The 11,957-nt window shown below is 38.8% G+C and overlaps 1 protein-coding gene across 8 annotated transcripts in view; it reads right to left on the reverse strand.

The window, feature by feature from the left end:
- Window positions 1-2,520: 2,520 nt before the first annotated feature.
- The window catches only part of LOC106743841 (nuclear receptor coactivator 3-like), a 124,062-nt gene continuing 114,625 nt past the window's right edge, over window positions 2,521-11,957 (reverse strand). For 7 of the 8 annotated variants that reach the window (XM_014618061.1, XM_014618059.1, XM_014618058.1 and 4 more), the window contains 3 exons: window positions 9,459-9,635; window positions 7,163-7,239; window positions 2,521-3,686 (listed from right to left, as the gene is read on the reverse strand). In XM_014618061.1, the coding sequence (XP_014473547.1) occupies window positions 3,618-3,686; window positions 7,163-7,239; window positions 9,459-9,635 (323 nt within the window). In that variant the 3' untranslated portion in view covers window positions 2,521-3,617. The remainder of the gene's footprint in view (window positions 3,687-7,162; window positions 7,240-9,458; window positions 9,636-11,957) is intronic. The other variant, XM_014618063.1, reaches the window with a different exon arrangement.

Genomic DNA, 11,957 nt, shown 5'->3' on the forward strand with positions numbered 1-11,957 from the left:
CTGATAAGTTTGAATCTCAGCTTACTAACTGGAAAGAAAAGGCATTCCAACACGGCGATAAGTGACACTATTGCAAAATAAAAATCCGAGTATAGGGCGGGTTTAAAAATAACTCAAATAAAATACATACACAGGAAACGGCAACGCGTGTCGCGTGAGAAATACTAAATATTTTTACTAAAAGAAAAGATATAAATATTACAAATCAAATATTAAATACTATCACTAATAATGTATTGTACACACAAATAAATAGTGTTATTTAAAAATAATTAACTATTAATCTATTATATTTTCCAACGTTTTTCCAATATTATATTGCAATTATCAGAAACCGATATTTTTCATACTCGATTCTTTTTGCCAACATTATCCATCTCAATTTGCGAGAATCAATTGGAAGGAGCAAGAACGTTGATCATTTGTCAGTTTAATAATAAAAGACGAACGGACCTTCTTAAGGACACACGGAAGTTCACATACAAGCTCATCGAAATGAACATACACGGTGAGAGATCGGTATTATATTTATATTTATAAAATTATTCATCATTAGAAAGCACATATGATCTATCTATATGACGTAATTTGCTACGCACACCCGCGTACGAGCGTGCCTACGAACAACGCACGCATCACGCATACACACACATACACACACACATACATGCACACACACGCTTAACATCATCTCTTATCATCCATCTATCTTGCATACACCTGACATAAGCACGCACACGCGCGACATACACAACATGTACGTGAGTACTATCTCTCTATTGTTCTCTCTTTCTCTCTCTCCCTTTTTCTCGCACTCTCATTCCCTCCCATTCTCTCTCACACTCGTTCTCTCTCTATCTCTCGCTCTCGTACGCGTAATATACGTATTTCCGCGTTCACAGGCGAGTACATGCCTATGTATGTACGTGTACATATTCAGAGTACCTCACGGATGTGTGTTTTTTTACGGAGATTACAACTTTGTAACTGCTTTCGATTGGAAGAAAAAGCAACAGGGGACGAGCAGGCCAAGTGTTAAATGTCATCACAGCATCATCATCATCATCATCACCGTTATACCGTCATCGTCGTCACCGTCGTACTCTTTTCTTCGCGCCACGCGGATAAAATGTATTTTATATTGTATAAAATATCAAAAAGCAACGAAAATAACAACAACGCACGCGCGTTTTCGCTGGACGTATTTATACGCTTTTCGCTAGACACGCGCAACGAATGAAAATTCGATTTCTCTTCTCCCCCCTCCCCCCCATTTAAAATTCTCTCATCTTTTATGTACACTTCGGTAGCCTCCGATTACTAAGGCGATACGAGCGAACTTTCGCAAACAATTCGAAAATCAAACGCGTTTCTTTTCCCCCTCTCGATAAAACTTTCGGAATTTTTTTTTAGAGAAGATCACGTGACGGACGCACACTATAAAATAACGAACGAGATAATAACATACTCTAAGTAACTCTACTAATTGCCACGTGCGTCCGTCAAAATCACATGTAAGGATCACGCCGAAATGAAACGGAAGAGAAACACGCTTTCCCGCGTATGCTCATCGTCATCATCGTCATCATTAAGTTCGCGTATAACAAGAAAAAAAAACAAGATTCCGCCAGTGCGAAAAGTCGCCGACGCTATTTTCGCGCGTATCAACCCCCCCCCCCTCCTCTTACCCCGCACCGAGTTCGTAATCGCACGCATTTGGAACCTCTAGTAGCGATTTCTTCCAACTTTTAATAAGTGGTGAACTTCCTGGAAAAATAAGACACTTGCGTGAGATTTCTTTCATATGTATGTGTACACGCGTGTACACACACACACGCATACACACATAGGATGCGCGCACGTGCGTATGCACGTACGTGCGTACGTATGTATGTACGCGCATACGGGCGCGCGCGCAGCGTCGTGTGCGTATACGCGTGTAAGTGTAATTAGAAGATTTCTTTTTCTCATTTATATAACAACGGATGTCATTTAGAAGTAATTTAGTGTGCATCTAAGACCCAAAAGAGAATCATTACCGAGCTATGCAAAATAGAAGATCGATTTCCTCTTTTCTTTCTTTCTTTCATCGCGCATGTATAGATATATAAATATACGTCAATTTATATATCGATTATACATAAATAATGTCCGCTTCTATTATTTATATATAACGCGTACATAAACCCACTATACATATATATACATATACATTTATACAATATATATATTGTATTTATATCTATATATATATAAAGGTACTCTTACTATTGAATAGAAATATGCATATTCCAAGTGTTCAATAATATCAATATCGATATATAATAAAATAATAATATAATAAAATAATAATAATAATAATTCTTAATACTATAATAATATAGTAATTGCAACAAGAATATTGGTAATAGTGATAATGATATTAATAATAATAATATAATAATAATAATATTATTAATAATAGAATAATAAAATAAAATAAAATAATTAATAGTTATTATAATATATAATAATAGTTATAATCATATTAACAACAACAAGTATTCTTTGTCACATTTTGGTTGAAGATTCTTACAATCACAAATATATTATTCATAAATGTAATAGTCGAAAGGATGTTTTTCTTCTTTTAAATTAAGGAGAATACGTGAATAGAGTGCTCTATTTCTTTCTTTCCTCTGTGTACAATAATTAAATCCTATAAATAGTTTCTATGTTCAACAGCCAGTGGTATAGTAAAGTATACCTTTTGAGGTACCTACATAGTTTCCTCTCCCTTCGCACGCCCTTGCTGATATACCAAATACAATACTGACGGAGAACGCGACACGCACACACACGCACAAAACATGATACACACACACACACACATACACCTATCGGCAGGTAAAATGCGGATGTGGGCTTATCTCGTCGGTATGCCTGCGATCGTTATATCATATATCTCGGTATCGTTGTCCGAAGCCGGGACGAGCTCGACGAGAAAGAGAATCTCTTGGTTTTCCCCTTACCGCAACCTCGACACTACCCTCCTCCGATCCGGTACTCACTCAGGAAATCTCAGCACGGCCAAACGGAAACGGAAACTTTTGGTCCTTCGAGTTCGAAAAGTAAAAAAGGAAAGGGGGAAAAAAAAGTACCGCTGTTTTCCTCCCTTTTTCTTCATCTCCCTTATATTATCGCTATTTTTCTCAATCTCTCTCTCTCTTTCTCTCTGAGTCCCTTTCTCGTACGTTCGCTCGTCTCTACTCCTCGGCTGATAGACGAGTAACACATTCTAGAGAGCACCGCGCGCTAGTTTCGCATTGTATTTGGTGATACGTATATGAATACTGACTCCGTGTGTGGCGTTACATATAATACAATAGTATCCATTACGTATAAGAGTGTATATGCGTTTTATAATCCTTTCTCTCTCCCTCTCTCTCCCCCTCTTTCTCTCTCTCTCTCTCTCTTTCTCTCTCTCCCTCTCATTTTCTCAGACTCTCTCGCGCTCTCTTCCTCTCGCTCTCTTCCGTACTTTTACGTCCTTGTATCTCCGTTTCGCTCTCCGCGCACACTCAAACATATATTACATATAATCCTTTACTGCGTAACGGGATTGCGGTGGCCTGCAGTCACTCGGACAGTAGTTTCTGCAGCAACGACGACTTCGGATCACCTCGAGCCACCTCCTCCATAGTAGTCTGAAATCCAAAGGTTTCATGAAAATCGCGTTCGTTTCTACGATCGATTTCAACGCGGATTTCGAAGCCGATTGCGGAGAAAGCATGGGGACCAGTAGGACATTCGCGAAAACTCGTCGAGGGATCATAAATGCCCAGTACTGACGTCTGAATCTTTGCCACTCGAATATCCTGTAACTTCGTCTCTCCGATGTCTCAAATATTTACTAGTCCGATAAGCCGATTTGTGGAACTACGGAAAGTGTCCATAGAACTGGAAATCGATACTAAGACCCGAAATGGCGCAAACCGTAAACTGGTGGCAGTAGGAACTCGTAAAATCAACAGAGAGCCTGTAGTATAGTTAAAAAAAAAATGTTGTTTCTTTTAATCACTGGAAGAAAACAAGGAGATTGATGGGAGGGGGGAGGAAGGAAGGGGAAATCAAATAAATGGAATTAAAAATTCGTAAGGAAGCGCAGATACGCAAAGCCGAAGTTTTACGATACTACAGTTACGATAAGTCGTAAAGGGGCGATCTATAAACCCAAGGGTCGGTGAAACGAAGGGCAAATTCAACGTTTGTAAGAGAAGGGAGAGTAAAAGGAAAGGAGCAAGGATCTCTACGACGGATCACTTTCCTCCGGCAATCGGTTCGAAATCGTTCCGACGACGAACGATCTACTACTATTTCCGGATATCGATCTGAAGTATCTTTACCGGCCTCGTGCAGCTTACAGCTGTGTCTCGCGCGTACACTTTTCTCCAGGCTAATCCTTTAGAGTTTAGTTTTAAGGCCGCGTGGAAACGCGCGTCCGACTAGCCGATACTCGGTATCCTCTCGGTATTCGGACGCGCGGATCCTCCGGGCGCGACAGATACGTCCGAGAACTCCGGTATCCGAGGTACAAACTCAAACAACAGAACCGTACTTAAGCCATGTATAGCCACTACACATCCAATGTCTCAATGCATAACAAAGGCGGCGAACTATCGCAACAGTTCCTCGCGTACGGACTGTTCCGTCGCTCTAATTGCCAATTAAAGATTTTCGACCTCGTCGCTACGGGTGAAAAAGGCTTCCTGGTCGCCACAAAGTAGCAGTTCTGAATTCACACCATTTTTTTTCCAAGCACGCTTGCAACAAGAAACTTGGGTTCGATACGCCGCGAAGATAGTATATTCGTTCGTATATTATCGATACTTCTGATTTTAAATTTCGTCGGTTATCAGCACACAAAAGATGCGACCACGGAGACAATTATTTTTATAAGAAAATGACGGAAGCTACATTGGAAAAATCGATCGACGTGGCCGCGTTCCGATCGAGCTACCTCGCGCGAACGACTCTGCTCGATACGCTCGACAGGTAGAATGTACACACAGAATCGTTTAAAGTGGAAATCAGAGTATTCTTCTAAACGTTACACCTGCTCTCTGTAGCGCTAGCGAGTTTCCTCATGCAACAAGAACAATCGCTCTCTCTCAAGGAGAGACGGAGAGGAAAAAAAGAAATTAAGAACTACGCGCGATATATAGAGATATCTAGTTTGCTCACTGTGAAAAAGCATTACGATACTATAGAGACGTACGTTATACAATACATTAAAAAAAAAAAAGATAGTAGTACGATTACTGATTACTCCGAATGAGCTGAAGCTTGCGAACACCATCACCCTGTAGATACGAAAAGAGACAATTTGCTTGGCAAGAGAGGTCACGTGGGCGTTCCAGAACGGAAATGAGTGCGTATCACCGGTGGAATTCGCGAGAAAGATAACGCCGAGGGAAAATCGTGAGACTCGAGGCACTCCTCGAATGCGGAGGATCGTGTTGAACGGGGGGATGCTAGTTGTCGGTCGTCCGTCAATTTCCGTCTCTCAACGAGAAATTAATTAGCTACTGTCGTTCCTCGCGACTCTCGTGTCTTCGAGTTGACTGAATTAACTTTCAGTTAGGATTCCGTTAAAGTGAAGCAAGAGAAGTCTACACTGAAATTAATTAATCGAAGAATAACGGCGTACGATATCTTCATGCCTATCTTATTTTCGGTCCTTTACATGTTACAAACCACGTTCCGACATCTATAAGATGTCCCAGACCATCAAACTTTGTGAGGGCGTTGGATTGAGGTGAACAAAAGTCTTAACATTTTGCAAACAACAAAATTTCGAGTTATTAATTATTGAATGTAACCGTATAGAAGCTTCTTTAATTAACTTAAAAATTTATTATTTGCAAAATGATAAGACTTTTTGTTCTCGATCCGTCCTATGCCCTCACAAAGTTTGTCTCTATACGGCACATTTCTAAATAAATGTGACGAAAACTGAATGATAAATATCCGAGTGGAACAAAAATACTTTGGACTGTTAACATCTCGCGTTAACGTTCAGGGATCTGTATATTTTCGTATTATTTGAATATTTTCGCGCGATAATATGTCGCAAAAATTAACGGGACATTACGCCAACGTCATATCAGCCATACGTTCGATATGTGCAAATGGGACGATAATCGAAAGAAGTTACTCGCAGTTAATGCAGCCTGATAGAAAAGTACAATTAGTTCTTGCATAAAAATTTAATGCAACTCGTGTGAACGCGCGCTAAATTATGCAGACAGAGGTGGCAATTAACACGTTTAGCGCCTCAATGGAGTTCACCTCGAACGAGAGAGTCTACTTGGCGTGGTAACGAAATCAGCTTGTTCAAATACAACTACGTAAAAAAAAAAAGAGAGAAAAAACAGCGTTTCTCATTAGCGCAAAACACTGAGTGTAAAACTTCCAACGTTCTTGTCGAATTATATCTTTCTCGACCCATAAATGTTTTCTCATTTTATTTCTTAATACAAAGGAAAAAATATGAATTAAAGTCAATTTTCGCGTTATATGACGTATTTGAATCTCGAGCGGAGCACTTTTCATGTTCGTATAAGAATCTCAAGTATTTACTAAAATATCTACTAGAGAAACAAAGCCAATACATAGAAAGAAACAGAAGTAGGAAAAAATTCCACGACTGCAAAGCCGATCTTTTCGGCTCAGATTATTGGAAATTCGCAACTTCACCCAATAAAATGTTAGTCTTTTCTATTTAACCGTCCGGTTCAGAATACGTTCTACTTTAGCACTCGAAAGAATGATGAGAAAAAAAAAAGAACTTCAACTACGGGCACTACACAGGATTCAAGAGTGTGACGTCATAGCGCGAATATCGCAGCGAGATGATGGTCACGACGTGCATGCAATTTTTATATATATATAAAAGAAAGAGAGAGCCTATGGAAAATAAAATAAAATAAAACAAAGTAAGACGCAACACTCCCCCTACAAGTTTTACGCTCAGTAGTGCGCGAGTAGAGAGTAGAGATCATTAAAAACATGTTTCGTGCACAATCAGTTCTGAAGCCAAGCGTATAGAGGGAAGACATAGCATTACAAAATCAAAAGAGTACGTAAAAAAGTAATTATATTGTCGGAATGGGGTTCTTACCCTGGAGGACGAGGGGGCACTTCCGGCGCTCCCAATGGCCCAGCTCTTGGCGGGGCCATCGCTAACCACAGCCTCACCTAGTTGGGACATCGTAACAGTAGGCGTTACCACAGTCTTTGTAGAAAAGATATTATGCCTTTCCTTACAAGAAGCGGGTGACATTGCACATAGTAATCGCGAGATCAACGCGCGCTTCAGCCTTTACATCGTAACGTGACTCTTCTCGCGATAGAGAGAAATCAGCTCTTACGCCTCTCTGTCTCTCTCCTTCGCGAAAGTAAGACTCGCGGGGCCGAGGGTGCGCGCTAAGATTTCAACTCTGATCGAAACGCGCGACGGAAATTCCGCTTCGTGTATTCGACCGTATCTCTTTCGGCTGTCGTTTGAGAGCCGCTCGATAAAATTGCGCGAGCGAAATATCCCGCCGGGTGTTGTGGACTTGAGAATTGAAGAGAGGATTCGTGGGAATAAAAGAGAACGTTCGATGCAAGTTGCAGCCGTTGACTCTCTCACGGGAGAGAATTATGTCGGCGAATATCTGTGATTAGGGATGTTGTGATACTACTGATATAATACTGGTATCGGTAATTTCACAACATCCCTATGTGTGATATTGTCGTTTAAAAAGGCCGACTTTGCGCAATTTTTTGTTGATCTTGATAATAAAGAAGAAACTAATTTCAATTTACTCGGAGCAATTGTTGCAATTTGCTGTCACCTGGAAGAGTTAATCGAGGCTTAACAACTTTCGTCGGGTATTTCTGAAATTTGTTATGTAAATCTTACGAAGACAGACGGGGGCCTTAATGAGATGCATTGTAATATAAGTGTAATTAGTTATAATAAGTATCATAACCGTGTGCGACAACAAATTGAGAAAATGTGCGTGGTATACGAAAGGGGAACTGTGTATATGTACATTTGCCTGTAATACTTTTTCACAGTACTCGTTCCATCAAGAAAACTCACTTTGGTAAATCATTTTGCCTTTTTTTTTCTGTCACTCTTACGTGCCTTGCACTTGAATATCCTCGACGAATATGTTCGCCGAATATTAGATTTAGCTATGTTCAGAGTAGCATCGCGATATATTTGTAAGTGCATCCATATACAAAGTCCTGATTTCTCGGATGCTAAACTGACGAAGCACAGTTGCATCGATCTTTTGGTGGATTCGACTGACTCGTCGCTCTAACTTGTTGAACGTCGCGTGTAATTTGCGTCGCATCAGCACTGAGAGAAAGAGTGGATGCTAACGGAAATTTACGATATATTTCAATTATGATATACACAACGGCTCTCACATAAAATATACAATAAAAAAAGAACGATAAGCAAGAGCTGGATTCTGACGTTTTAAAGTGGAACAAAACTTAATATATGAGTGTTTACATATGAGAAACGAACGTTTTTGTCCCAATCGTTTAGACGCTTTAAGGGCTGGTAACAGCTTCACAGAAATAGATTGGTACCATAAATCAACCTTTTCAGGAAGGTACTTCAATTTCTTTTCTTATCATCCATTGTGTTATAAATTATGTAATAAGGATTATTCTATTGTCTCACAACACAGAATTGACGGACATGAATTCGATCAATATGTATATCGGAAATATTGTCTAACAAACGACAACAAAACAGCCTCAATTATTTATAAGAAAATCACAATTGAGTTAAGCAAAAATGATTTCCCTATTATTGGAAGACTTCTTTATATTTCGATTTTTTCTTTTTTCTTGACAATAACACAGATAATTCATGATATTTACCTATATAACCTATATAAACTCAAACACACATTACATGTACTTACTGTCTAACAGTGGTTATACACGAGCATTGCTTTCTTGTGTCGGTGTCAAATCAAAGTGATCACGTCTGCCTGGTAAGCCGACTTTCTCTCTTTTTTCTTCTTTTACTTCTTTACTATTACATTTCATTTTTATTTATTTCCTCCGTTTTCTTTTCAATGTTGAAAACGATAGATTTATTTGTGGCTAATAAACGTTGACAGCATAATTTGTTTTTAAACGTTGTCAATTGACAAGGATCGAAAAAATTGGGATCGAAACATCCTTTTTATACCTAAACATTCTTATTCAATTTTGTTCCGCCCTGATACCAGCGTCTGGCTTTCATTTGCCTATCGTTCTCTCTTGATTGCGATGTATCGCGCCGAAATTCCCGGTCTTGCTGTGAGAGCATATTCGCGTGAGCCTACTATCTATGATATTTCGGACCTCGAATTGCAGGATACAGCGTAGACGGAGTTCTCTTTCGTGCCCAACGGACGTACCTGCAGAAGACATATGAAGCGTCAGCCCAAGCGCTTCAAAATCGTCTTGCGAGACTTGACCAGACAGATTATTCTGTAGGTTGTTGGGCACTCTCTGTTGCTGCTGCTGTTGCTGCGTTCGCGCGCCAACAATCGCCCGCAATTCTTGCCGCACAAATTCCGAGGTACTGGCGTTACCTGGGACAACAAGAGGAAATTCTATGAAACAACATGCCGTTACAACGCATCGCGCCACATCTGGCCTGTACCTCGCAGTTCTCAATTTCCAGTTTGTGTTAACCCTTTCGCGAAGAAAGAACGGCCAATTATGGATAATTTGCATCAAGAGGTAGAATATATGGAACAATCTCTGTGCCAACTCTGTCCATCGCAAAAAGGTCAACAGTGTCCGAATCAGTCGCAGAACTTACGTGACAACTTCCTTTCTTTGTACAAATGTCCTGCGACGGTAAGTCGAAATGCAAGGATAAGAAGAATATTTTTTACACGACATATTCAACTCTGTTAAAAATAGAGATGTGTGTGATTCAATTCGTCGTTCAGTGAAACAGGACGAAAATGTACAAGCTGCTACGTGCGTCGCGTGCATTTTCCCTCATGCTACAAATTCTCCGAAACATATCGAATCGATATTTTTCGCGTAAATTAAACTGGTCGCCACGTTTCCGCGATTTTCGTAATTTCTGATGCTAAATAATCTGCCGATTGGATCTAAAATCGAAATTCTACCATGAATTCCGTTTAAAAAAATGTCGAACGTTTCATCTGTGGTACAATGTATATTTTGGTATAAAACAGTGTATTTTTTCTATGTTTGTGTACACATAGATTTAACAGAACTTTAATTTCCGCAATAATTTTGATATTTCGATCTTTAACGTAGGAAAAATGTGCGATATGTGTAGCACTTTGTAAATCGTACATTACACAATTTCAATCTCTTTTACGAAACTAGTGGTGGTGCATACGATATGACAGACTGATGTTGTGACAAGGAAAATATGCGCAAAATAAAATAAGAAGAGGGGGGGAGGGAGGTATACAGATACATATATTAATTACAAATGCCCGATGCGTTATACATAAAAAAAGCCTTATTGTTAGTAAATGTCTCCATAGCACGTAGATATAAGCAATGTGCTTGAATTTACTTTTTTACATCGAAATGTTATATTACACAGGTAAACACAAGAGGTTTGCTTTTCTTAGCTAAATCAGGCTGTACCTTTTGCCGTTAGAGCGACAAGTATACAAGCTAACGGAAAAAGAAGATTCCGGTTTAGCTAAAAAGAACATACCTAATAGGCCCGTGTGACGATGAAAAAATGAGTGTGATGAAGTATGGTAGACATTACACATTTTCCACTTAAAATTAACCGCACTGTCGAAGAAAGTAAACAGAATATGTATGTACATATATATAATGTTATCTTTCGCATCCCTACGGTTTAACAGTTTTAACGTAATTACAATTTTACTGCAAGTTTATGCCATTATTTTTCAATTGTATGTGAATGTGTGCGTATGGATATGTGTGTGTACGTGTTATATTGAGATATACATTGTGATATAAATAAGTATATCTTCTACGATATAAAAGTATATTTTCTAGTCATTGCAACAGCTAAATAATTTCGTAATAATATCACAGCTTTTGCAAATAAAACAAGTGACTTCATCTCATGAAGATTACTCGATTATTTATCGATGACGGGCAGAAAGTTAAATATTCTACATCTATATGTCCTTGTATTACTTCCAAACGTTCCGAAATAAAATCTGTTGGTTGTTCTAATTCTAATAGCTCGTATTGATGTAAGGATATGGAAAATTATTATCTACTGTCGAGAATCTAGATAAATGTATCTTTAAGCACAAATATCACAATTCACACAAATGCGTATTTCTTTTAATGGTGTGTCTGTTTTAGATACTTACACATACACAAATTAATAATATATACAAAAAAATATAAACCGTCCAAATCATTAAGAATATTAGAGTAGAATGTATGCAACGTGTGACAGATTTAGAGCTAGAGCTTTCATAAGATTAACACGGTGCCATAACATCGTAATGTTGATTCCCCAATAACATGGTATATCCGTGAGTGGTGCGTATGATCGATTATGCCAAATTAGATATCCTGCGGGTGACTGGTGTCGGAGATAATAAAATCTACTTGGACATTGCAAATATACCAACCTATTCCGGGAGTACGAATCCTTCTTACATTAAAATACATCGATCATATTCTATAATCTTCGTGTTTTATCGATGCGGATGATTCACCTCCAGGTCCGAGATGCGTTAAAAAGGTTTCAAATGAAGATCTTAGCTTTATAATATTCTCTTTTATTTCTTATACAATAGGACCTGAAAATGTGAGGTGAACTATCCAGTGCAATAGGAACTGTAGTTATCACAGAGAAACATCGAACATATTATTATTCAACACACCATGCAAAAATATGTGGCCTATATTCCTAAGACAAATTG

Source organism: Dinoponera quadriceps, unplaced genomic scaffold, assembly GCF_001313825.1.
Source record: "Dinoponera quadriceps isolate SergipeBrazil2010 unplaced genomic scaffold, ASM131382v1 scaffold1153, whole genome shotgun sequence".
In the NCBI taxonomy this organism is placed as follows: domain Eukaryota; kingdom Metazoa; phylum Arthropoda; class Insecta; order Hymenoptera; family Formicidae; genus Dinoponera; species Dinoponera quadriceps.